Source organism: Hylobates moloch, unplaced genomic scaffold (genome assembly GCF_009828535.3).
Source record: "Hylobates moloch isolate HMO894 unplaced genomic scaffold, HMol_V3 SCAFFOLD_13, whole genome shotgun sequence".
NCBI lineage: Eukaryota > Metazoa > Chordata > Mammalia > Primates > Hylobatidae > Hylobates > Hylobates moloch.
Window position 1 is genome coordinate 23748336 of NW_026652288.1, and position 25113 is coordinate 23773448.

Consider the following 25113-nt stretch of genomic DNA (forward strand, 5'->3'; position numbering starts at 1 on the left):
GCGGGAGGTGGTGGGGCCTGAGGAGGGCGGCGAGAGGTGGGGTGGGGCCCAGGTGAGTAGCGGGCAGGGCCGGGGCCTGCTGTGGTGCCCACTGGTTGCGGGGCGCGCGGGCAGGTGCGGGAGGTGGTGGGCTTGGGCCTCTAGCTGCGCGCAAGGCGGAGTCTGCGGGGTTCTGGCGGCTTGTGTCAGGGCTGACGCTGTAACTATACCCAGAATCTCCGTCCCTGGAGGGGCCCTCAGGTTGAGCCTCAGCTGATCGGGCCTCTGTAATCCCCGCTGCGACGCCCGTCCGGACTCCCACCTCAACCCCGCCGCAGCGGCCCCAGTCCGCGTGCCACCCTTCCAGTTCACTCTTTATTTCCTTATATCAGCTTTAAACGGCTCTGGAGGAAGCACCGGGTTTCTTGCCTATTGTGAATCTTCTCCAGGTTTGCTCTGGAAAGGCCTGGGGTGGCCGCGTCCTGTCCTGCCCCATCCTCCTTCACTGGGGCAGTTCCAGGACGATCTTGCCTAGGTTCTTGTTGGCCTCCATGTACTTATGGGCCTCCTGGATTTCGGTCACTGGGTAGATTCTGTCCACAACCGGCAGCAGACGTTGGGGGCCCTCCGTGGAGAAGTGAGGCAGAATTTGCTCCGTGAAAGCATTCACCAGCATTTGCTTGTACTAAGACAAGGGAAAGGAGATCATCAGCCTGGGGAGAGAGCCTCACCCCGCCCTCCTCATCCTCCTCAGCCTTCTTGCTCTCTCTGAAACCACATATCTGAAAAAGCACACAGGGACACTTAACCCCTCACTTCCTAGCATGTGTGTGAAATACCCTTGAAGGAGTCATGTACCATCTCAGAATATGTCTGATAGGTATATTGTTTATTTTGAGGTGAAAGCATTGGAGAAATTGTAGTTTCAGAAAAGGCTAGCTGACCTGTATCTTCTTGCATGTAGCAAGTCATAAAGATTCCTCTGGGAGGGGTACCCTCCCCATACTAGGGCAAAAAGCCCTTATCACCAGAGACTGGAAACGGGGCTGCAATGGAACTGAATAAATACACTTAAGGAAGTAACCCTTATCTTCCACTAGTTTTACACCCCCCCACCCCTATATATCTCCTAGTGACTTCCCTAGAAATTTACTATCCCTAGCCAGATTTTGTCTTATTTCTTCTCAAATTTATTGTTCTTTGTCTAAAAATTACAAAAGCATCTTAACTTTGGCCAAATCACTTGAGCCTGGGAGTTTGAGATCAGCCTGGGCAACATGGTGAAACCTTGTCTCTACAAAAAATACAAGCCAGGCATGGTGGTATGCCTTTAGTCTTAGCTACATAGGAGGCTGATTGTGCCATTGCACTCCAGCCTGGGTGACAGAGTAAGACCCTGTCTCCATAAAAAAAAAAAAAAAAAAAAAAAAGTACATGCTTTTCTCCTGTCAATCTGCTGGTATCAACTTGGTTTCTAGAGCCAGCCAAAGAGACCACATAGGAGCTAAGAGGGGGTTACAGGTTATCTCTGGCTCCCTTGTACCTCCAAATGTGTAACTTCTATTCTGTACCAGATAAAGACTGAAGCCTGAAGTAAAATGTTAGTGTCACTGACAGCCTAAGAATTGTTTTTAAATAAAGTGTCTTTACCCAGGAGGCAGCCACAGATAGGACTCATATAGGCTTAGTGCAAAAGGGATGCTTAAGCTCTCCTGTCCCTCAGCCGGTGCAAAACCCTATGGTGGAAACATTCCCAAAGCTGGTACCGGCTAGACTGCCAAATGGAATATTTCAGGAGCATATAATCTTTTTTTTTTTTTGAGATGGGGTTTTGCTATGTTGCCCAGGCTGGGGTACAGTGGCTATGCACAGGTGCAATCATAGTTCACTGCAGCCTTGAAACTCCTGGACTCAAGCAATCCTCCGCCTCAGCCTTCCAAGTAGATGGGACTACAAGCGAGTGCCACTGTGCCTGGCATGGAACCTATAATCTGTTGAAGGCCAAGGCTTACTTATTTTTTACTCACCTAACAGCCTTTCTTAGCACACTGAGATGAATTCTGCCTTTGAAAACAAAGTCTTGGAACTACCCAAAATACTTCCTAATATGGTCAGTGCTTTGTTCATTCTGTTAGAATGTTCAGATAATGTGTGAAGTATCAGCTACACTTCTTTTCATGATACTGAAGCCTCTACGACCAATCTGAATCAGTTCTCTGAAATCGGGTTCCCTCTTTATCTTCAGAGGGGGAGGTTTCTTCATGGAAACTAACCTCCTTAACCTAAGGTAGAGCTTCCTTTTTCAGGGTAATGTAAATGAACCACACTTTTCTGGGTTAAATCACATGTTTTCTTTTCATTCGTCACTCACCTTATTGTCCCTAGATCTCAGCAAACTGGTGATCAGACTTCCTCGCTTAAAAAGTAGCTTTGAAAACAGGGGCCCATTGATGTCACCTCCTCCCATCAGACCATAGAGAACCCAGCGACCATCAAGAGCCAGGCAGTTGACATTCTTCTCCCAGTAGGATCCGCCTATGCAGTCTAGAATAAGATTAACTCCAGCACCTTCCATAGGAAACAGATTTGTGATGCTAGTCAGATATAGAAAGCTTGGTGCAAAATAAGATACCATGGTATATTCGTGGATTATGGATATAAATAAATACAGATGCAAGTGGTAAGTCTATAGGTTGGAATTAGAAACACTGCTTGAAGAACTGTTGTAAATGGAGTTTAGATAGCGGAACTCTATCATAGCATGTGTGAAGTTCACCCTTTATGATGCGTAGCTACAGCAAGAGGGAAATGGGGCACCATGACCTAGAGTCTCTTCTCATGCCAAAATAAGTACAGTCCCACTGACACCCAGGCACGATTGAGAACAGAATACAGGAGGCCCAATCTAGGCTAGTTGTTCACATAGAAGTTAGGAAGTGTCCGCACTGGGTTATTGGAATTATAGGCTTTCTAGCTTTGATTTCATCTCTCCTTTTCTACTCATGAAAAACGGAGGCCAGGCATGGTGGCTCATGCCTGCAATCCCAGTACTTTGGGAGGCTGAGGCAGGCGGATCACCTGAGTTCAGGAGTTCGAGACCAGCCTGGCCAACATAGTGAAACCCCGTCTCTACTAAAAATATAAAAATTAGCTGGGCGTTGTGGCGCGCCTGTGATCTCAGCTACTCAGGAGGCTAAGGCTGGAGAATCGCTTGAACCTGGGAGGCAGAGGTTGCAGTGAGCTGAGATCAAGCCACTGCACTCCATCCTCAGTGACAGAGCGAGACTCCATCTCAAAAAAAAAAAAAAAGAAGAAAAATGGAAAAGGATGAGCCAAAAATAGACACGTCTGGCTTTGGAATACAGAGGTGTGCACATCTACTCATTTAGGGTGCTACCACCCAACCCTACCATGGCTGGCTCCAAACTGGTCTCTGCCTCCAAGCCTCCTGTTAACTAAGTGTGGAATGGCTGGTTGGGAAGAAAAGGTGCTGGATAATTCCAGACCAAGTCTGCATGGTCTAAAGTGTGGATGAATCTTACCTCTTGCAAGAATGTACATGGAAACCATCTTAGATCTAACTATGACTGCCTGTCTCCAGTGGTCAAATACCATAGTACTAGAATTTGGCTAGGGCAGCTGTTGTGCACTTAGCAGAGGTAAGACTGATACACAGCACTGGCAACTTTGAGACTGGTGGGGCTTTTATTTAATCATCTCTTAAATTCCTGCTGAACGGTAAAAGCAGTTGTTTACCTTTGGTGAATTTCAGCGTTGCTTCAGAGAAATCCTCTTCTTTGTAATTGAATCCAGCAGCTGCTCCAAGCTTTTCTGCCATTTGAAGCTTCTGCTGGGAGCCAGCTGTGACCAGAGGAATAGCTCCAGCCATCCGGGTGAGTTGGATAGCAGCTGTGCCCACACCACTCAATCCTGCATGGATTAGCACATAGTCTCCAGCCTGAACATTTCCTGTGACAGAAAGTACAGGGTTCTCTTTACTTTGCAATTGCTACACATTCCCCACACAAGCATATTCTATCAAGATCACCTGGCCGTTGCACTAAATGCCAAATCAATCTTTTGCTTTTCCTTTTTTATTTGGTGGGGTGGGTGTGGGCTGGTGGGGTGGGACGCTGTGACTCAAATACAAACCGTCTTGTTCTTTGGAGAAAGAAAAAGAGCATATTGACAGATCTTTTCTGTCTTATTGCCTCTGGCTAAAATGGAAAACAGCCTTTTGAAACAGGGCTATAAGCAGCCACATCCGTAATCTCTATTTCACCTATAACACCAAAATGCACATCTCTGACCTACACCTGAATAAGTAAGAACAACTACCATTCCCATGGTCACCACCGAAAGCCCATCCTTCTAGAGTCTGAAACTGGCCTCCAGCTGGTCTTCTTGATCCAGGCAACACACAGCCACCAGGCTCCTCTTCCTAAGATGGCACTTGCATTATGTTACTTCCTCCTCAAAATGTAAAGTGCTTCTCCATTAGCTTTTGCATTGAATCCAGACAGCTTGATATTCAAGGACACCATGATCTGGCCCCAGCCTCATTTTTCACAAATCACAATAGTCATCCTTTACTACTGAGTGCAGTGGCTGGTCTCACCTTGATACTCTTTCTTTTTTTTTGAGACAGAGTCTCGCTCTGTCACCCAGGCTGGAGTGCAGTGGCGCAATCTTGGCTCACTGCAAGCTCTGCCCCTCCCCCGGGGTTCATGCCATTCTCCTGCCTCAGCCTCCCGAGTAGCTGGGACTAGAGGCACCCACCACCACGCCCGGCTAATTTTTTGTATTTTTAGTAGAGATGAAGTTTCACCGTGTTAGCCAGGATGGTCTCGATCTCCTGACCTCATGATCCGCCCGCCTCAGCCTCCCAAAGTGCTGGGATTACAGGCATGAGCCACCATGCCCAGCCTACTCTTTCTTTTTCTTTGAGACAGAGTCTCACTCTACCGCCCAGGCTGGAGTGCAGTGGCATGATCATGGCTCACTGCAGCCTTGACCTTCCTGGGCTCAGGTGATCCTCCCAACTCAGCCTCCTGAGTAACTGAGACAACAGGCGTGCACCGTCATGCCTGGTTAATTTTTGTATTTTTTGTAGAAACAGGGTTTTGCCATGTTGCCTAGGTTGGTCTTGAACTCCTGGGCTCAAGTGATCTGTCTTCCAAAGTGCTACGATTATAGGTGTGAGCCACCTTGCCTGGCTGATACTCTTTTTTTTTTTTTTTTTTTTGAGATGGAGTCTTCAAGCTCCGCCTCCCGGGTTCACGCCATTCTCCTGCCTCAGCCTCTCTGAGTAGCTGGGACTACAGGCGCCCGCCACCACACCCGGCTAATTTTTTGTGTTTTTAGTAGAGATGGGGTTTCACCGTGGTCTCGATCACCTGACCTCGTGATCCGCCCGCCTCGGCCTCCCAAAGTGCTGGGATTACAAGCGTGAGCCACCGCGCCCGGCCTAGCTGATACTCTTTCTTAGGCCACCTTGGCATGCCTATGTCCTTCACAAGTTTACCCACCCTTCAAAGCCTTCCAAAAAGCCTTCTGATTACCCTTGTCCACACCATCTTTACCCATCTCCAGCTTCTATTGTCATCTCTGTACCTGCATTAAGTCATAGACCATATGACTGCCTGTCTCCAGTGGTCAAATACCATAGTACTAGAATTTGGCCAGGGCAGCTGTTGTGCACTTAGCAGAGGTAAGACTGATACGCAGCACTGGCAACTTTGAGACTAGTGGGTCTCAAAGACCCACCAGACCGCATTCATCAGATGAAACTCTATGGTCATCTGATCTTATGCATATGTTGCCTTCTCAGTTACACTGCACTGTCTAAAGGCAAAGACCAAGTCTTCTTAGATTCCCTTATGTGAGTTCTTGACTGGCCTCTGTGGGATTGAGGAGGAATAAATGAGTCAATTGGTCCCTTCTGTTACACTGGGACCCCAGAGAGAAGCTCAGCATGATTTTGAGAAGCTGGGACTGCTGCTGGGCCTCCGGTGTTAACATGTACATAGGCCTCCTATCTAGTGTTATCCAGACCTTCTATCTGCTAACTATGATTCTCAGCCTCAACATTACACCCTTTTAACATGGTTTGAGGACCTGACAGTACAGGTGGTACAGCAAGGCCTGGGAGTGCCCTGGAGGATTGCTGGGATTCAAGGTGGCTGATTTATGAAGGTGTTGAGCCACATTGTGTGGAGTGAGCATGGAGGCCTCCTCACCCACAAGATGTAACAGCTGGAAGGCGGTGAGCCAGGCCTCTGGGATGGCCGCAGCCTGGGGCAGGGTCAGTCCCTCTGGGATAGGCATGAGGAGCCCTTCGGGGACAGTGACATACTGAGCCTGGCCCCCACCAGGAAGCAGAGCCATGGCTGTGTCCCCGATCTTCCAGTGTCCCTGGCAGCCAGGCCCCAGCTCTACCACATGTCCAGATGCCTCAAGTCCCAAAATGTTGCTGGCTCCTGGAGGTGGGTCATACTGGCCTTGTCTCTGCAGAGAAAGAAGTGCATTAAGTGGTGAGCATGATCAGAAATCTGTATGTCACCACCCCTAGCCCCTCTTCCAATATCCCCTCTTTTTTTTTTTCAAAAATAAATTTCAGGATAAAGTCAGGTTTTTGTAAGTAAGGAGAAGAAAAAGGAGAGGCCATTAGTTTTATGCAAATAAACTGGAGGTCACATGATCAGTGGATGTTATAACTGGTAGAGTCCTTAGCTATTTACCTCATCTGAACCCCTTGTTTTACAGATTGAGAAACTGAGTCCCAGACGGGAAATAATAGTAGTGGGATTAGGAACCTTGACGATGGTTCCCATGCATCAAGCGCTAGGCCCTGTGCTCACTCACCCCAGGCCTCAGAAGTTGTAGAGCAGAGGGACTTAACCAGGAGTGTGTGGCAGAACCACCTGAGGGGTATTTCAAAGTACACGTGCCTGGGCCCCCATCACGTTTCTTTTGTGCCCCAGGGGATTCTGATGCACATTTCTGAATGACCCCAACCAATGCAGCTGGCCCAGGTCAGTAAATCAGTAGCAGACAGAAGAAAATTCTTAAGAGTACTGCCCGCTGTCAGCTCTGGGACTCTCAGAATGGAAAGAGTTAAGAGGTCTTTGGAGCCCCAAAGACCTCAGCTTGAATCCCAGCTCTTCTGATTGCTAGTGTCATGGCCTTGGGCGTACTGTTTAACCTCGCTGACCTTCAGTTTCCTTATCTGTAGAATAAAGATGGTGAACAGGGTAGCTTGGGGAGTAAGTGTGCCCACACCCCACAACAATGTTAGTTCCGCCCTCATCTGGAGGCCTGAGTGGCTATGGATTAGCTCGGGGTGGATTCTGCTTTCCAAGTACTCCCTCTTGTTTTGTATGAACAAAGAGGGCGCCCTGGGTTTAGGTCTGGGAAGCCCCAGCGCAGCTGCCTGCTGGGTGTGGAGCGGTGCACGCCTTCACGTCTGGTCAATGTCCACTGAGTGCTGTTGAGAGGGAGGCTCTGGAGTCCCGCCCGCCCCGGCGCGGCTGAGCCCTGGGTACCTGCATTAAGTCCGCCCGGTTCAGGGCGCTGGCTGCCACTTTCAGGAGGACTTCACCTTCCCCCGGGCTCGGCTTGGCCACCTCCTTCACGTAGAGGTTTTCCGGTCCTCCCGGCTTGTCAAAGTGCACGGCTAACATGTTGTCTGAGGACACAGGGCAGGGCAGGGCAAGGCAGGACAGGGCAGGACAGGGCAGGACAGGGCAGGGCAGGGCAGGGCAGGACAGGACAGGGCAGGGCAGGACAGGGCAGGGCAGGGCAGGACAGGACAGGGCAGGGCAGGGCAGGACAGGGCAGGACAGGGCAGGGCAGGGCAGGGCAGGACAGGACAGGGCAGGGGCCGCTGTATCCTCGCGGAGCAGCCCAGTCTCAGGCTGGCACCGCGGCGCCCCCTGCCGGCCAGCGCCTCGCTGCCCTGGTCTCCCGCGGACCCGGCCTCCGCCCCGAGCTCCTGCCTGGGAAGTCCTCGGCCGCCTCCAGACCAATCCCACCCGGAACACAGATGGGAACGGCAGGAAGTGGGATGGCGGTACAGGGCTGGATGCGGCAGAGCAGGACAACGCCGAAGAGGATCAGGCAAATCACACTCCCTCTGAGTTGGAAGCCCCCAGCCCGACCCGGGTCCCCGGCGCCCGTGTGAGTTACTTACTCCTGGCCCGGCTCCCCTTCCATGCACCAGGCGGCGCCGAGCGGTTCTGTCTCCTGCGGGTCCCGGTGGCAAAGCCGGAGCCCCAGAGCCCCAGGACTGCCTCTGCCTCCACCGGAATGGACGGCTGGACTTGGAGTAGCCGGAGGGGTGGGGCTAAGCAGAACCACCCTCCCTCTCTTTCATTTCCTCCTTCCCCCTTTAAAACGCAAAGTTAGAAGCAAGCAAATCAGATTTTTTTGTCCTTTTAGCCTCTGGAAAAGAGTCTTTCTCTCAGCTTGACAGAAAGTACGATTCTAGCTCTCACTGCAAGGAGAGGAAACTTCTTTCTCTCTAGGGAAGAGACCCAACCTCTTGGCGGGCGGATTGGTCCATTTTCCAGGCATGGCCAGGCTTTTGGCACGTTTATGTAACAGGCTGGCATCCCGCCCATCTTGAGCATGGGTAGGCAAGCTGGGTGCTGCTAAGAGAAGAGAAAGGAGCTGTTGGGAGTGGGGGTGGGGAAGAAAGGCAAAACGCAGTCCTGGGATCCTTATCACGCCCCTCCTCCTGATAGTCCTGGGGGAGAGGTTCAGCCCCAGGAGAAGGATGCTGGCGATTTTGACTGGGTAAAAGCTGTATCCGTAAGCAACATGAAGGTTTCTCAACCTCGGCGCTATTGACATTTTGGACTTCGTTGTTGTAGGAGATCGTCCTGTGCATTGCAGGATGTTCAGCAGCATCCCTGGCCTCCTCCCACTACATATCCATAGCACTCCTTGTAAATTCCTGTTTTAGTAAGAACCTCCCATCCTTGACATCTGATCGCCCTCAATATGTCATCCTCCACCATCCCCCAAGTGATATCCGACCACCCTGGCCTGTCTTCAGTAAGAATCCTGTTAGGTCAGTTTAGATAGAATCCCCCTTACCCCTGATGCCTCTTACTAATTTTCCATCCACTGACCCCCCACACTGCTCCTTGGCTATACATTCCCACTTGTCCATGATGCATTCAGAGTTGATCCTAACCTGTCTCCTCCACTGCAAGAACTCATTGCAGTGGTCCCTAAACCTGTAGTGATGGTGCTAAATAAAGTCTTCCTTAATATGCTTTAACAAGTATCATTGAATAATTACTTCTTTAACACAACAGAGCAAAAGCCTATAGAGATGGAAATAATAAAATGATGGGACTTAAAGAAAAATTCAGGAGACCCTGCTATGAGAATAATAGGAACTTTAGGTCGGGCGTGGTGGCTCACGCCTGTAATCCCAGCACTTTGGGAGGCCGAGGCGGGTGGAGCACGAGGTCAGGAGATCGAGACCATCCTGGCTAACACGGTGAAACCCCGTCTCTACTAAAAATACAAAAAATTAGCCGAGCATGGTGGTGGGCGCCTGTAGTCCCAGCTACTCCGGAGGCTGAGGCAGGAGAATGGCGTGAACCCAGGAGGCAGAGCTTGCAGTGAGTCAAGATCGCACCACTGCACTCCAGCCTGGACGACAGAGTGAGACTCCGTCTCAAAAAAAAAAAAAAAAAGGGGAATTTTAGAAGGAGGAAGAGGAATGGATGAAGAAGATTCAATAGTTAACCAAATAAAAGAGTACACTTTTCCTAAATTCTACCAGATTATACGGATTGAAAACATTCACTAAAGGATGGATTCATAAGAACAAAAATGCATGCCTATATTTTATAAAATTTCAGGTTCTAACAAGTGTGGAAAGAATAAGTTACTCACAATTGGTTAAAAAAAAAAATGGCTTCCCTCCCTCCCTCCCTCCTTCCTTCCTTCCCCACCCCCTCTTTCTCTCTCTCTCTTTTTTGTAGTGTAGGGGTCTCATTATGTTGTCCAGGCTGGTCTCAAACTCCTGGGCTCAAGCAATCCTCCTGCCTCAGCCTCACAAAGTGCTAGGATTACAAGTATGAGCCACTGTGCCCACCAAGTTTCTATCTGCAATCTGGAAGCTAGAAGAGAGTAGACTAGCCTCTATTGACTAGAAGAAAAGCGCTGTAACTCAATATACCCCATTAAGATATAATTCACTTGTTAGGGCAAAAAACATGTCTGAGGATGTATAAGGATTCAGAGACACATCATCCGGATACGCATCTGTCCAAAACTGAGGAAAGGTTTGAACCAAATAATAAATATCCTAGAACAGAGGCAGATGGAAAGGAAATAGTTGTAAATAACAAACTTTGCAAAAATCTACACTAAAACTGATTGGATTAAGAAAATGGAATGGATTAAGATAGATGGGGAATGTGTAATGTAAGTGCTAAATAAGAACTTTTAAGATGCAAGGAGTTACTTTAAAAAAAAAATCTAATAATACCAACCACTAAATATACTAAAGTATCCCAGCAAAACTAGTAGTTGAAAGTGCCTAAGATTTTATCTTGGTGAGCCCTTGGTTGATGTAATCTTGCAGTGTGTAATAAGAAATATATATTTTTGGTCTTTGTCCTGGGTTCCTGCAATAGCACTCCTAAAACCTTTGTTATTTGCTGAATAAGCATCTCTTTCTTTCTTTTTAATTTTCTTTTGTTTTTAACTAGATATACGGTCTTGCTACGTTGCCCAGGCTGGTCATGAACTCCCGGACTCAAGCAATTCTCCCACCTTAGCCTAAAGTACTGGAATTGTAGGCATGAGCCACTCTGCCTGGCCAATAAGCATCTTTTATTATATTTTGTTCTCGTACAGAGCTCCTAAAACCCTTGGAATTTCGTATGTGATAGAAGTGACTTTTTATATTAATAACAAACCCTTATAAGCACACTGGAGTTTATGCTAATAAAGTGACTTAGGGTGGGGGCCCTAGATAGCTTCAGGATGAGCTGGTCACCAGAAAGACCCTGGGAAGGGGAAGCAGGGACTGGAGATTTCACACTATAAGAACTCTTTTTTGTTGTTGTTGTTGTTGAGACTGAGTCTCACTCTGTTGCCCAGGCTGGAGTGCAGTGGCCTGATCTCAGTTCACTGCAACCTCCACCTCCTAGGTTCATGTGATTCTCCTGCCTCAGCCTCCCGAGTAGCTGGGACTACAGGTGTGAGCCACCACACCAGGGTAATTTTTTTTTCTTTTTTTTTTTTTTTTGAGACAGAGTCTCACTCTGTCACCCAGGCTGGAGTCCAATGGCATGATCTCGGCTCACTGCAAGCCTCCCAAGTAGCTGGGACTATAGACGCACGCTGCCACGCCCAGCTAATTTTTTGTATTTTAGTAGAGATGGGGTTTCACCAGCCCAGGGTTTCGCAACAGCCCAGGCTGGTCGCAAACTCCCGAGCTGAGGCAATCCACCTGCCTCGGCCTTCCAAAGTGCTGGGATTACAGGTGTGAGCCACTGGGTCCAGCCAATTTTTGTGGTTTTAGTAGAAATGGGATTTCTCCATGTTGGCCAGGCTGGTCTCGAACTCCTTACCTCAGGTTATCCATTTGCCTCGGCCTCCAAAAGTGCTGGGATTAGAGGTGTGAGCCACCGTGCCTGGCCCTAAAACTCTTGAACAAAGAAAATGTGGTGAGCTTCCCAGCTGGTGAACACATCCACCATGGGAAGGTGGTGTGGTGTACCCCAGCTCCATGGGTTCAGAAGCTCCTGCACTTGGGATCCTTCTGGACCTCATTCTACATACCTCTTCACCTGGCTGTTCATTCCTTTATTTTATATATCTCTATCTCTATCTCTATCTCTATCTATCTCTATATCTATCTTTTTTTGAGGCAGAGTCTGGCTCTGTTGCCTAGGCTGGAATGCAGTGGGGTGATCTCGGCTCACTGCAATCTCTGTCTCCCGGGTTTACGTGATTCTCCTGCCTCAGCCTCCCAAGTAGCTGGGATTACAGGCATGCGCCACCAAGCCTGGCTAATTTTTGCATTTTTAGTAGAGACAGGGTTTCACCATGTTGTCCAGGCTGGTCTTGAACTTTTGGGCTCAAGTGATCCACCCGCTTCGGCCTCCCAAGGTGTTGCCATTACAGGCGTGAGCCACCGCGCCCGGCCTATAACATTCTTTATAATAAACTAGCAAACGTAAGTGTTTCCTTAAGTTTTGTGAACCATTCTAGCAAATTATCAAATCCAAGGAGGGAGTCATGAGAATCCCTGATTTATACAGCCAGTTGGTCAGAAGTGTAGGAGGCTTGGATTTGCAGTTGGCATCTTTAATGGGGGCAACCTTTCGGGACTGAGCCTTTAATCTGTGGGATCTGACACTACAGGTGGAGAGTGTCAGAATTGAATTGTGGAACACCCAGCCTGTGTCAGAGAATTGGTTGATGTGGGAATAAAACCTGCATATCTAGCGTCAGAAACGAAGTGTTCTGTGTGAGTGTAGAAACAGTGTGGTTTCCCAGATATGGGGAAATAGATTATATTTAGTAGAAATGCATCCAATTATGAAAGTTGGGAAATGGGCTGGGTGCTGTGGCTCATACCTATAATCCCAGCACTTTGGGAGGCTGAGAGGGGTGGATCACTTGAGGTCAAGAGTTCAAGGCCAGCCTGGCCAACATGATGAAACCCCATCTCTACTAAAAATGCAAAAATTAGCTGAGTGTGGTGGTGGGTGCCTGTAGTCCCAGCTTGTTCTTTATAAAAACCAGTAACATGAATGAAATGTATTATGAGTTACAGCTGGGAAACAAGAAATAGCCAAGGTCTGAAAGACTGGGAATGAGAAAGGAGATACAACCACAGATATAGGAGTGATTGAAAGAAGAATAAATTAAATTACGTGAAACTCTACAGCAACAAGTAGTAAAATCTAGAAAACATGGAAGATTTTTTAGCAAAATTATTCCATTCTACCCAATGGGTGGAGTATTTTCGCCTCATTCTGTTGATGTTGGGTTTGGCCCTGTCTCACTTTGGTCAATGATGAGTGGGGAAGGCATGGTCAGTTTCCATCAGTTCCCTTACCTTCCTGCCACCCATAGGTAGCATCTATTTCAGCTTGTCCCTGAGTGAGAAACACTCAGGGTAGCCCTGAATCCAACCTATTGTCTTGGGACCAGCCTAGCAGAGTCACAACTGAGGAAGAAATAAACATTTGTTGTTGTAAGCTGTTAAGATTTGGGGATAGTTTATTTTTGCAGCAAAGGCTTGTTAATAAAGATAAAAATTTCTTTAAAAAATTAGCAAGGATACAAAATTAGCCAGGTGTGGTGGCGCATCCCTGTAATCCCAGCTACTCGGGAGGCTGAGGCAGGAGAATCGCTCCAGGCAGAGGTTGCGGTGAGCCGAGATTGTGCCATTGCACTCCAGCCTGGGGAACAAGAGCAAAACTCCGTCTAAAAAAAAAGAAAAGGCTGGGCGCGGTGGCTCACGCTTGTAATCCCAGCACTTTGGGAGGCCAAGGCGGGCGGATCACGAGGTCAGGAGATCGAGACCACGGTGAAACCCCGTCTCTACTAAAAATACAAAAAAATTAGCCGGGCGTGGTGGCGGGCGCCTGTAGTCCCAGCTACTCGGAGAGGCTGAGGCAGGAGAATGGCGTGAACCCGGGAGGCAGAGCCTGCAGTGAGCCGAGATCGCGCCATGCACTCCAGCCTGGGTGTCAGAGCGAGACTCCGTCTCAAAAAAAAAAAAAGAAAAAAAAAGAAAAAAATAAAAAATGCCCAGCACAGTGGTTCATGCCTGTAATCCCAGCACTTTGGGAGGCCGAGGTGGTGGATCACGAGGTCAGGAGATGGAGACCATCCTGGCTAACACGGTGAAACCCCATCTCCACTAAAAATACAAAAAATTAGCCGGCAGTGGTGGCTGGGGCCTGTAGTCCCAGCTACTCAGGAGGTTGAAGCAGGACAATGGCATGGACCCGGGAGGCGGAGCTTGCAGTGAGCAGAGATTGCGCCACTGCACTCCAGCCTGGGCTACAGAGTGAGACTCCGTCTCAAAAACAAACAAACAAACAAACAAACAAACAAACAAAAAATTAGCAAGGACCAGCACGGTGGCTCAACCCTGTAATCCCAGCACTTTGAGAGGCCAAGGGGGGAGCAGAACAGTTGAGGTCAGAAGTTCAAGACCAGCCTGGCCAACATGGTGAAACCCCATCTCTACTAAAAATACAAAAATTAGCCGGGCGTGGTGGTGCACACCTATAGTCCCAGGTACCTGCGAGGCTGAGGCAGGAGGAAGTTGCAGTGAGCTGTGATTGCACCACTGCACTCCAGCCTTGGTGACAGAGAGACTCTCATCTCAAAAAAAAAAAAAAAAAAAATTAGGAAATGGAGTTCAGCAACTTATATTCCCTATGACTATACAAAATCAATATTGGGAAGTCTATCAATACAACCCCAAAACATCAACAAATTAAAGGAGAAAACACCATATGAGCCAATCAATAGAGGCCAAAAAGGCAATGATTAAACCTGGAAGCCATTCATTATAAAACCTCCAAGCAAAATAAGGATAAAAGGAAAGTATTTATAGTAGACTTTTTTTAAAAGACAAGGTCTCATTCTGTTGCCCATGCTGGAGTGCAGTGTTGTGATCACAGCTCACTGCAGCCTTGATATGGGCTCAATTGAACCTCCCACCTCAGCCTCCCCACCAGCTAGGACTACAGGCTTGAGCCACCACACCCAGATAGTTTTTGTTTGTTTGTTTGTTGTTTGTTTTGTAGTTATGCCATGTTGCCCAGGCTGACATTATTATTTAACATTACTTTGGAAGTTTTAGTCAATACAATAAGATAAAAAACGAGGTAATTGATATAAATACTGGAAAAGTGATAAAACAGTCTCCTTTTGTTGTTGATATGATTGTAGACTTAGAAAACACAAGAGATGCACTGGGTGCCATGGCTCACGCCTATAATCCCAGCACTTTGGGAGGCCGAGGTGGGCGGATCACGAGGTCGGGGGATTGAGACCATCCTGGCTAACAGGGTGAAACCCCGTCTCTACTAAAAATACAAAAAATTAGCCGGGCGTGGTGGCGGGGGCCGGTAGTTCCAGCTACTTGGGAGGCTGAGGCAGGAGAATGGCGTGAACCTAGGAGGCGGAGCTTGCAGTAAGCCGAGATCGCGCCACTGCATTCCAGCCTGGGCGACAGATGAGACTCCGTCTCAAAACAAAAACAAAAACAAAAAACAAACAAACACAAAAAGCCACAAGAGATGCTAATTTTAAAAATGAAGCAAACATTTTTGTTTGAGATAATGAGATAATTTGTAAAGCTGTCCAGATGCAAGCTACATACACCAGAATCAATAGCTTTATTCTACTTCAGCTAAGCAACTAGAAATATTAATAAAAATGGGGAAAATAACCCTTTTACCATAGCAGTATAAGCTGTAAAAGCATAAGGAATGTGTTTAACAAGGAAGATACAAAAATTATCTAATGAAGACTGTAAAACTATATCAAAGAACAGAAATAAGATCTGAACAAATGAAACAGTACCATGTTTTTAGATGAGAATACAGTACCCAAAATGTCAGTTTTACCAAATTAGTATACAAATTCATTATAAATTTGGTTATAATGCCAACAGTATATTTTTAGATTGGATAAAATTGTGTTAGGGTGTATGTGGAAGAACAAATCCCCCCAAATGGCCAATAAATATATGAAAAAGAGTAGTAGGATTGGGAGTGTTGGCTCACATCTGTAATCCCAGCACTTTGGGAGGCCGAGGTGGGAAGATCACTTGAACTCAGGAGTTCAAGACCAGCCTGGGCAACATAGCAAAACCCCATCCCTACAAAAAATTAGCCAGGTGTGGTGGCATGTGCCTGTAGTTCCAGCTACTTGGGAGGCTGGGAGATGGGAAGATCACATGGGCCTGGCAGGCAGAGTTCCCATTGATCATACCACTGCACTCCAGCCTGGGTGACAAGAGTAAGACTCTGTCTCAAAAAAAAAAAAAAAAAGTAGGAAAGACTTACATTACCAGATGTCAGAAAATAAATTGGCCAAGCATGGTGGCTCATGCCTGTAATCTCACCACTTTGGGAGGCCAAGCTGTGTGGATTATTTGAGTCAGAAGTTCTAGACCAGCCTGGCCAACATGGTGAAACCCCGTCTCTACTAAAAATACAAAAATTAGCTGGGCAGTGGTGGCACGTGCCTGTAATCCCAGCTATTCGGGAGGCTGGGGCAGGAGACTCGCTTGAGCCTGGGAGGCAGAGGTTGCAGTGAGCCGAGATCGCGCCCTGCACTCCAGCCTGGGTGACAGAGTGAGACTCTGTCTCCAGAAAAAAAAGAAGGAAAGAAAGAAAATAAATCATAGCGATAGTAACAATGACAGTATGAAACTTACTTCTAAGGAGTTTGTCCTGTAGAAATAAAACAACCAATTATACAGATGTATGTACAGAGATGTTTATTGCAGCATTGATCATAGTAACAAAAATTTGGAAACAAAGTAGATCCCATCACTAAGGGAATGGCTGCATAAATTGTGAATTCTATGCATCCACTTGAAAAATGAACTAGAGCTATAATAGTTGACATCCAGGGATTTCTGTGAAGCATTTGTTTAATCAGAGTAAAATTGTGGTAAAACAATGACAAAATATCCCTATACACATATACATGATTTTATGCACACACACACACACACACACACACACACACACACCATGTACAGAGGCTACCTGCCTCTGCCATCTTCCTGGCCACCCACCACCATGGCTCAGGGCTCAAGGCATTTCTCCTTACTCCAGGTGGTAGTCTGCACACATTTTTATTCTGAAATAGGCAAAAAGCATGTCCCAAAACTATGTGTCCCCTCTCACTTTTTATTTTTATTTTATTTTACTTTAAGTTCTGGGATACATGTGTTGAAGGTGCAGGTTTGTTGCATAGGTATACATGTGCCATGGTGGTTTGCTGCACCTATCAGCCTGTCATCTAGGCTTTAAGCCCCACATGCATTAGGTATTTGTCCTAATGCTCTCCCTCCCTTTGCCCCCAGCCCCCCAACAGGCCCTGGTGTGTGATGTTCCCTTCCGTGTGTCCATGTGTTCTCATTGTTCAACTCCCACTTATGAGTGAGCACATGCGCTATTTGGTTTCCTGTTCCTGTGTTAGTTTCCTGAGGATGATAGTTTCCAGCTTCATCCATGTCCCTGCAAAGGACATGAACTCATTCTTTTTTATGGCTGCATAGTATTCCATGGTGTATATGTATCACATTTTCTTTATCCAGTCTATCATTGATGGGCATTTGGGTTGGTTCGGTGTCTTTGCTATTGCAAATAGTGCCGCAATAAACATATGTGTGCATTTTTTTTTTTTTTTTGAGACAGAATCTTGCTGTGTCACCCAGGCTGGAGTGCAGTGGCACAATCTTGGCTCACTGCAACCTCCGCCTTCTGGGTTCAAGCGATTCTCCTGCCTTAGCCTCCCAAGTAGCTTGGACTACAGGTGCCCACCACCAGGCCTGGCTAATTTTTTTTTGTATTTTTAATAGAGACAGGTTTCACCATATTGGCCAGGCTGGTCTTGAACTCCTGACCTTGTGATCTGCCCACCTCAGACTCCCAAAGTGCTGGGATTACAGGTATGAGCCACCGCTCCTGGCTGCGTGTGTCTTTATAGTAGAATGATTTATAAACCTTTGGGTATATACCCAGTAATGGGATTGCTGGGTCAAATGGTATTTCTGGTTCTAGATCCCTGAGGAATTGTCACATACTTTTTTTTTTTTTTTTTTAAAGACAGGGTCTTGCTGTGTCACCCAGGCTGGAGTGCAGTGGCACCATCATAGCTTACTGCAGTGTTGACCTCTTGGATTCAAGTGATCCTCCTGCCTCAGCCTCCTGAATAACTAGGCCTTGGCCTCCTGAGTAGTCTCATGTGCCTGGGACTGCAGGCACATGCCACCACACCTGGCTATTTTTTAAAGTTTTGGTAGAGACAAGATCTTTCATATTGCTCAGGCTGGTCTTCAACTCCTGGGCTTAAGTGATCTTCCTGCCTCTATCTACCAAAGTGCAGGGATTACAGGTGTGAGCCACTGTGCCCAGCTTCCTTTCGCATTTTTAAGTTGATATCTAAAATTATTCACCTGAAATATAAATAGTTCAAAAGATAAGGATTTCTTATTTCTTTTTTCTTTTTTCTTCTTTTTTATTATACTTTAGGTTTTAGGGTACATGTGCACAATGTGCAGGTTTGTTACATATGTATCCATGTGCCATGTTGATTTCCTGCACCCATTAGCTCGTCATTTAGCATTAGGTATATCTCCTAATGCTGTCCCCGCTTCCCCCACCCCCCACCCCACAACAGTACCCGGAATGTGATGTTCCCCTTCCTGTGTCCATGAGTTCTCATTGTTCAATTCCCACCTATGAGTGAGAACATGCGGTGTTTGGTTTTTTGTCCTTGCGATAGTTTACTGAGAATGATGTTTTCCAGTTTCATCCATGTCCCTACAAAGGACACGAACTCATCATTTTTTATGGCTGCATAGTATTCCATGGTGTATATGTGCCACATTTTCTTAATCCAGTCTATTGTTGTTGGACATTTGGGTTGGTTCCAAGTCTTTGCTATTGTGAATAGTGCCGCAATAAACATACGTGTGCATGTGTCTTTATAGCAGCATGATTTATACTCCTTTGGGTATATACCCAGTAATGGGATGGCTGGGTCAAATGGTATTTCTAGTTCTAGATCCCTGAGGAATCGCCACACTGACTTCCACAATGGTTGAACTAGTTTACAGTCCCACCAACAGTGTAAAAGTGTTCCTATTTCTCCACATCCTCTCCAGCACCTGTTGTTTCCTGATTTTTTAATGATGGCCATTCTAACTGGTGTGAGATGGTATCTCACTGTGGTTTTGATTTGCATTTCTCTGATGGCCAGTGATGATGAGCATTTCTTCATGTGTTTTCTGGCTGCATAAATGTCTTCTTTTGAGAAGTGTCTGTTCATGTCCTTTGCCCACTTTTTGATGGGGTTGTTTGTTTTTTTCTTGTAAATTTGTTTGAGTTCATTGTAGATTCTGGATATTAGCCCTTTGTCAGATGAGTAGGTTGCAAAAATTTTCTCCCATTCTGTAGGTTGCCTGTTCACTCTGATGGTAGTTTCTTTTGCTGTGCAGAAGCTCTTTAGTTTAATGAGATCCCATTTGTCAATTTTGGCTTTTGTTGCCATTGCTTTTGGTGTTTTAGACATGAAGTCCTTATTTCTTTAAATACTGACATTTTAAACTCTTACAACAGGCTTTTTCCCCCTCCAAGAGACAGAGTCTTGTTCTGTTGCCCAGGCCAGAGTACAATGGTGTGATCATAACTCACTGTAACCTCAAACTCCTGAGCTCAAGGAATCCTCCCACCTCAGTCTTCCTAGTAGCTAGGACTACAGGTACATGACCCCATGCCTGGCTAATTTTTCTATTTTTCGTAGAGGTAGTCTCACTATGTTGCCTCAGCTGGTCTTGAACTCTTGGCCTCAAGGGATCCTCCTGCCTTGGCCTCTCTAAGTGCTGGGTTTACAGGCATGAGCCACTTTGCCCAGCCTACTTCAGGCTTTTTTTTTTTTTTTTTTTTTTTGAGACGGAGTCTTGCTCTGTCACCCAGGCTGGAGTGCAGTGGTGCAATCTCGGCTCACTGCAAGCTCCGCCTCCCGGGTTCACGCCATTCTCCTGCCTCAGCCTCTCCGAGTAGCTGGGACTACAGGCGCCCGCCACCACGCCCGGCTAATTTTACATCAGGCTTTTAAATATATCTATTGGGCTGGGTGTGGTGACTCATGCCTGTAATCCTGGCACTTTAGGAGGCCAAGGTGTGCAGATCACTTGAGTTCAGGAGTTGGAGACCAGCCCGGCCACCATGGTGAAACCCCATCTCTACTAAAAATACCAAAAAAATTAGCCTGGCATGGTGGCACCCACTCGTAGTCCCAGCTACTCCCGGGGGTGAGGCAGGAGAATCACTTGAACCTGGGAGGCAGAGGTTGCAGTGAGCCAAGATTGCACCACTGCACTCCAGCCTTATATTAGAGCAATTTGATATTTATTAATATAATCATCCACTAAGAAAGACCCAAACTATTCTTTAACAGTTAAAAGTTTTACCACTGGAACAACTCCGGTCTGCAGCTCCCAGCGTGATCGATGCAGAAGACGGGTGATTTCTGCATTTCCGACTGAGGATTCACTGGGACTGGTTGGGTGCAGCCTACGGAGGGTGAGCTGAAGCAGGGCAGGGCGTCACCTCACCCTAGAAGTGCAAGGGGTTGGGGGATTTCCCTTTCCTAGCCAAGGGAAGCCGTGACAGACTACCTGGAAAAATGGGACACTCCTGCCCAAATACTGCACTTTTCTCAAGGTCTTAGCAACCGGCAGACAAGGAGATTCTCTCCCATGCCTGGCTCGGTGGGTCCCACACCCACAGAGCCTTGCTCACTGCTAGTGCAGCAGTCTGAGATCGAACTGCGAGGTGGCAGCCTGGCTGGGGGAGGGGCGTCCGCTGTTGCTGAGGCTTGAGTAGGTAAACAAAGCAGCTGGGAAGTTCGAACTGGGCAGAGCCCACTGCAGCTCAGTAAGGCCTACTGCCTCTAGACTCCACCTCTGTGGCCAGGGCATAGCTGAACAAAAGGCAGCAGACAACTTTTGCAGACTTACAGGTCCCTGTCTGACAGCTCTGAAGAGAGCATTGGTTCTCCCAGCATGGTGTTTGAGCTCTGAGAACGGACAGACTGCCTCCTCAAGTGGGTCCCTGACGCCCATGTAGCCTAACTAGGAGACACCTCCCAGGAGGGGCCGACAGACACCTCATATAGGCACCTGCCTCTCTGGGACGAAGCTTCCAGAGGAAGGATCAAGCAGCAGTATTTGCTGTTCCGCAATATTTGCTGTTCTGCAGCCTCCGCTGGTGATACCCAGGAAAACAGCGTCTGGGGTGGACCTCCAGCAAACTCCAACAGACCTGCAGCTGAGGGACCTGACTGTTAGAAGGAAAACTTAAAAACAGAAAGGAATAGCATCAATATCACCAAAAAGTTCATCTACACCAAAACCCCATCTATAGGTCACCAACATCAAAGACCAAAGGTAGATAAAACCACAAAGATGGGGAGAAACCAGAGCAGAAAAGCTGAAAATTCTAAAAATCAGAGTGCCTCTTCTCCTCCAAAGGATCGCAGCTCCTCGCCAGCAAAGAAACAAAACTGGATGGAGAGTGACTTTGACGAGTTGACAGAAGTAGGCCTCAGAAGCTTGGTAACAGCAAACTTCTCTGAGCTAAAGGAGGATGTTCGAACCCATTGCAAGGAAGTAAAACCCTTGAAAAAAGATTAGACGAATGGCTAACTGGAATAAACAGTGTAGAGAAGAACTTAAGTGACCTGATGGAACTGAAAACCATGGCACAAGAATTTCGTGACACATGCACAACCTTCAATAGCCAATTCGATCAAGTGGAAGAAAGGGTGTCAGTGATTGAAGATCAAATTAATGAAATAAAGCAATAAGACAAGGTTAGAGAAAAAAGAGTAAAAAGACACGAACAAAGCCTCCAAGAAAAATGGGTCTATGTGAAAAGACCAAATCTATGTTTGATTGGTGTACCTGAAAGTGATGGTGAGAATGGAACCAACTTGGAAAACACTCTTCAGGATATTATCCAGGAGAACTTCCCCAATCTAGCAAGGCAGGCCAACATTCAAATTCAGAAAATACAGAGAACACCACAAAGATACTCCTTTAGAAGAGCAACCCCAAGACACATAATTGTCAGATTCACCAAGAGTGAAATGAAGGAAAAAGTGTTAAGGGCAGCCAAAGAGAAAGGTTGAGTTATCCACAAAAGGACGCCCATCAGACTAACAGCAGATCTCTCTGCAGAAACCCTACAAAAAGAGAGTGGGGGCCAATATTCAACATTCTTAAAGAAAAGAATTTTCAACCCAGAATTTCATATCCAGCCAAACTAAGCTTCATAAGTGATGGAAAAATAAAATCCTTTCAGACAAGCAAATGCTGAGAGACTTTGTCACCACCAGGCCTGCCTTACAAGAGCTCCTAAAGGAAGCACTAAACATGGAAAGGAACAACCAGTACCAGCCACTGCAAAAACATGCCAGATTGTAGACCATCAATGCTATGAAGAAACTGCATGAATTAACGGGCAAAATAACCAGTGAACATCATAATGACAGGATCAAATTCACACACAACAATATTAACCTTAAATGTAAATGGGCTAAATGCCCCAATTAAAAGACACAGACTGGCAAATTGGATAAAGAGTCAAGACCCATCAATGTGCTGTATTCAGGAGACCCATCTCATGTGCAAAGACGCACATAGGCTAAAATAAAGGGATGGAGGAAGATATACCAAGCAAATGGAAAGCAAAAAAAAAAAAGCAAGGGTTGCAATCCTAGTCTCTGATAAAACAGACTTTAAACCAACAAAGATCAAAAGAGACAAAGAAGGCCATTACATAATGGTAAAGGGATTAGTTCAACAAGAAGTGCTAACTATCTTAAATATATATGCACCCAATACAGGAGCACCCAGATTCGTAAAGCAAGTCCTTAGAGACCTACAAAGAGACTTAGACTTGCACACAATAATAATGGGAGACTTTAACACCCCACTGTCAATATTAGACAGATCAACGAGACAGAAGGTTAACAAGGATATCCAGGACTTGAACTCAGCTCTGCAACAAGCAGACCTAATAGACATCTACATAACTCTCCACCCCAAATCAACAGAATATACATTCTTCTCAGCATTACATCACACTTATTCTAAAATTCACCACATAATCGGAAGTAAAGCACTCCTCAGCAAATGTAGAAGAACAGAAATCACAACAAACTATCTCTCAGACCACAGTGCAATCAAATTAGAACTCAGGATTAAGAAACTCACTCAAATCCGCACAACTACATGGAAACTGAACAACTTCCTCCTGAATGACTACTGGGTAAATAACGAAATGAAGGCAGAAATAAAGATGTTCTTCGAAACCAATGAGAACAAAGACACAACGTACCAGAATCTCTGGGACACGTTTAAAGCAGTGTGTAGAGGGAAATTTATAGCACTAAATGCCCACAAGAGAAAGCAGGAAAGATCTAAAATTGACACCCTAACATCACTATTAAAAGAACTAAAGAAGCAAGAGCAAACAAATTCAGAAGCTAGCAGAAGGCAAGAAATAACTGAGTTCAGAGCAGAGATGAGAGAGATAGAGACACAAAAACGCTTCAAAAAAATCAATGAATCCAGGAGCTGGTTTTTTGAAAAGGTCAACAAAATTGATAGACTGCTAGCAAGACTAATTAAGAAGAAAAGATAGAAGAATCAAATAGATGCAATAAAAAATGATAAAGGGGATATCACCACCAATCCCACAGAAATACAAACTACCATCAGAGAATACTATAAACACCTCTATGCAAATAAACTAGAAAATCTAGAAGAAATGGATAAATTCCTGGAAACATACACCCTTCCACAACTAAACCAGGAAGAAGTTGAATCTCTGAATAGACCAATAACAGGCTCTGAAATTGAGGCAATAATTAATAGCCTACCAACCAAAAAAAGTCCAGGACCAGATAGATTCACAGCCGAATTCTACCAGAGGTGTATACAAAGAGGAGCTGGTACCATTCCTTCTGAAACTATTCCAATCAATAGAAAAAGAGGGAATCCTCCCTAACTCATTTTATGAGGCCAACATCATCCTGATACCAAAGCCTGGCAGAGACACAACAAAAAAAGAGAATTTTAGACCAATATCCCTGATGAACATCAATGCGAAAATCCTCAATAAAATACTGGCAAACCAAATCCAGCAGCACATCAAAACGCTTATCCACCACGATCAAGTTGGCTTCATCCCTGGGATGCGAGGCTGGTTCAACATACACAAATCAATAAACGTAATTCATCACATAAAGAGAACCAATGACAAAAACCATATGATTATCTCAATAGATGCAGAAAAGGCCTTCAACAAAATTCAACAGCACTTCATGCTAAAAACTCTCAATAAACTAGATATTGATGGAGCATATCTCAAAATAATAAGAGCTGTTTATGACAAACCCACAGCCAATATCATACTGAATGGGGAAAAACTGGAAGCATTCCCTTTGAAAACTGGCATAAGACAAGGATGCCACTCCCACTCAACATAGTATTGGAAGTTCTGGCCAGGGCAATCAGGCAAGAGAAGGAAATAAAGGGTATTCAATTAGGAAATGAGGAAGTTAAATTGTCCCTGTTTGCAGATGACATGATTATATATTTAGAAAACCCCATTGTCTCAGCCCCAAATCTCCTTAAGCTGATAAGCAACTTCAGCAAAGTCTCAGGATACAAAATCAATGTGCAAAAATCACAAGCATTCCTATACACCATTAACAGACAAACAGAGAGCCAAATTATGAGTGAACTCCCATTCACAATTGCTACAAAGAGAATAAAATACCTAGGAATCCAACTTACAAGGGATGTGTAAGTTCTCTTCAAGGAGAACTACAAACCACTGCTTAATGAAATAAAAGAGGACACAAACAAATGGAAGAATATTTCATTCTCATGGATAGGAAGAATCAATATCATGAAAATGGCCACACTGCCCAAAGTATTTATAGATTAAATGCCATCCCCATCAAGCTACCAATTACTTTCTTCACAGAATTGGAAAAAACTACTTTAAAGTTCATATGGAACCAAAAAAGGACCCCCCATTGCCAAGACAATCCTAAGCAAAAAGAACAAAGCTGGAGGCATCAAGCTACCTGACTTCAAACTATACTACAAGGCTACAGTAACCAAAACAGCATGGTACTGGTACCAAAACAGATATATAGACCAATGGAACAGAAAAGAGACCTCAGAAATAACACCACACATCTACAACCATCTGATCTTTGACAAACCTGACAAAAACAAGAAATGGGGAAAGGATTCCCTATTTAATAAATGGTGCTGGGAAAACTGGCTAGCCATATGTAGAAAGCTGAAAC

At 45.9% G+C, this 25113-nt stretch overlaps 2 protein-coding genes across 4 annotated transcripts in view; one reads left to right on the top strand and one right to left on the bottom strand.

Moving 5' to 3' along the window:
• Nucleotides 1-340: 340 nt before the first annotated feature.
• Nucleotides 341-8250, bottom strand: TP53I3 (tumor protein p53 inducible protein 3). Of its 2 annotated transcripts, XM_032172377.2 has the most exons (6): nt 8171-8250; nt 7524-7666; nt 6219-6486; nt 3736-3948; nt 2351-2547; nt 341-664 (listed from the first exon to the last, which is right to left on the bottom strand). In XM_032172377.2, the coding sequence occupies exons 2-6, from the start codon at nt 7659-7661 to the stop codon at nt 482-484; spliced, it is 999 nt and encodes a 332-aa protein (XP_032028268.1). In that variant the 5' UTR covers nt 7662-7666; nt 8171-8250; the 3' UTR covers nt 341-481. The 2 variants fall into 2 exon arrangements, with proteins under 2 accessions (XP_032028268.1, XP_058282597.1); XM_058426614.1 differs by lacking the exons at nt 2351-2547; nt 8171-8250 and having other exon boundaries at nt 537-664; nt 7524-7663.
• FAM228B (family with sequence similarity 228 member B) overlaps nt 3766-25113 on the top strand; it is an 88268-nt gene continuing 66920 nt past the window's right edge. The window contains exons 1-2 of one of the 2 annotated variants that reach the window (XM_058426613.1): nt 3789-3872; nt 20182-20268. The gene's annotated coding sequence lies outside the window, so the exon portion shown is untranslated. Of the gene's footprint in view, nt 3873-20181; nt 20269-25113 lie in introns of both variants that reach the window. The other variant, XM_058426608.1, reaches the window with a different exon arrangement.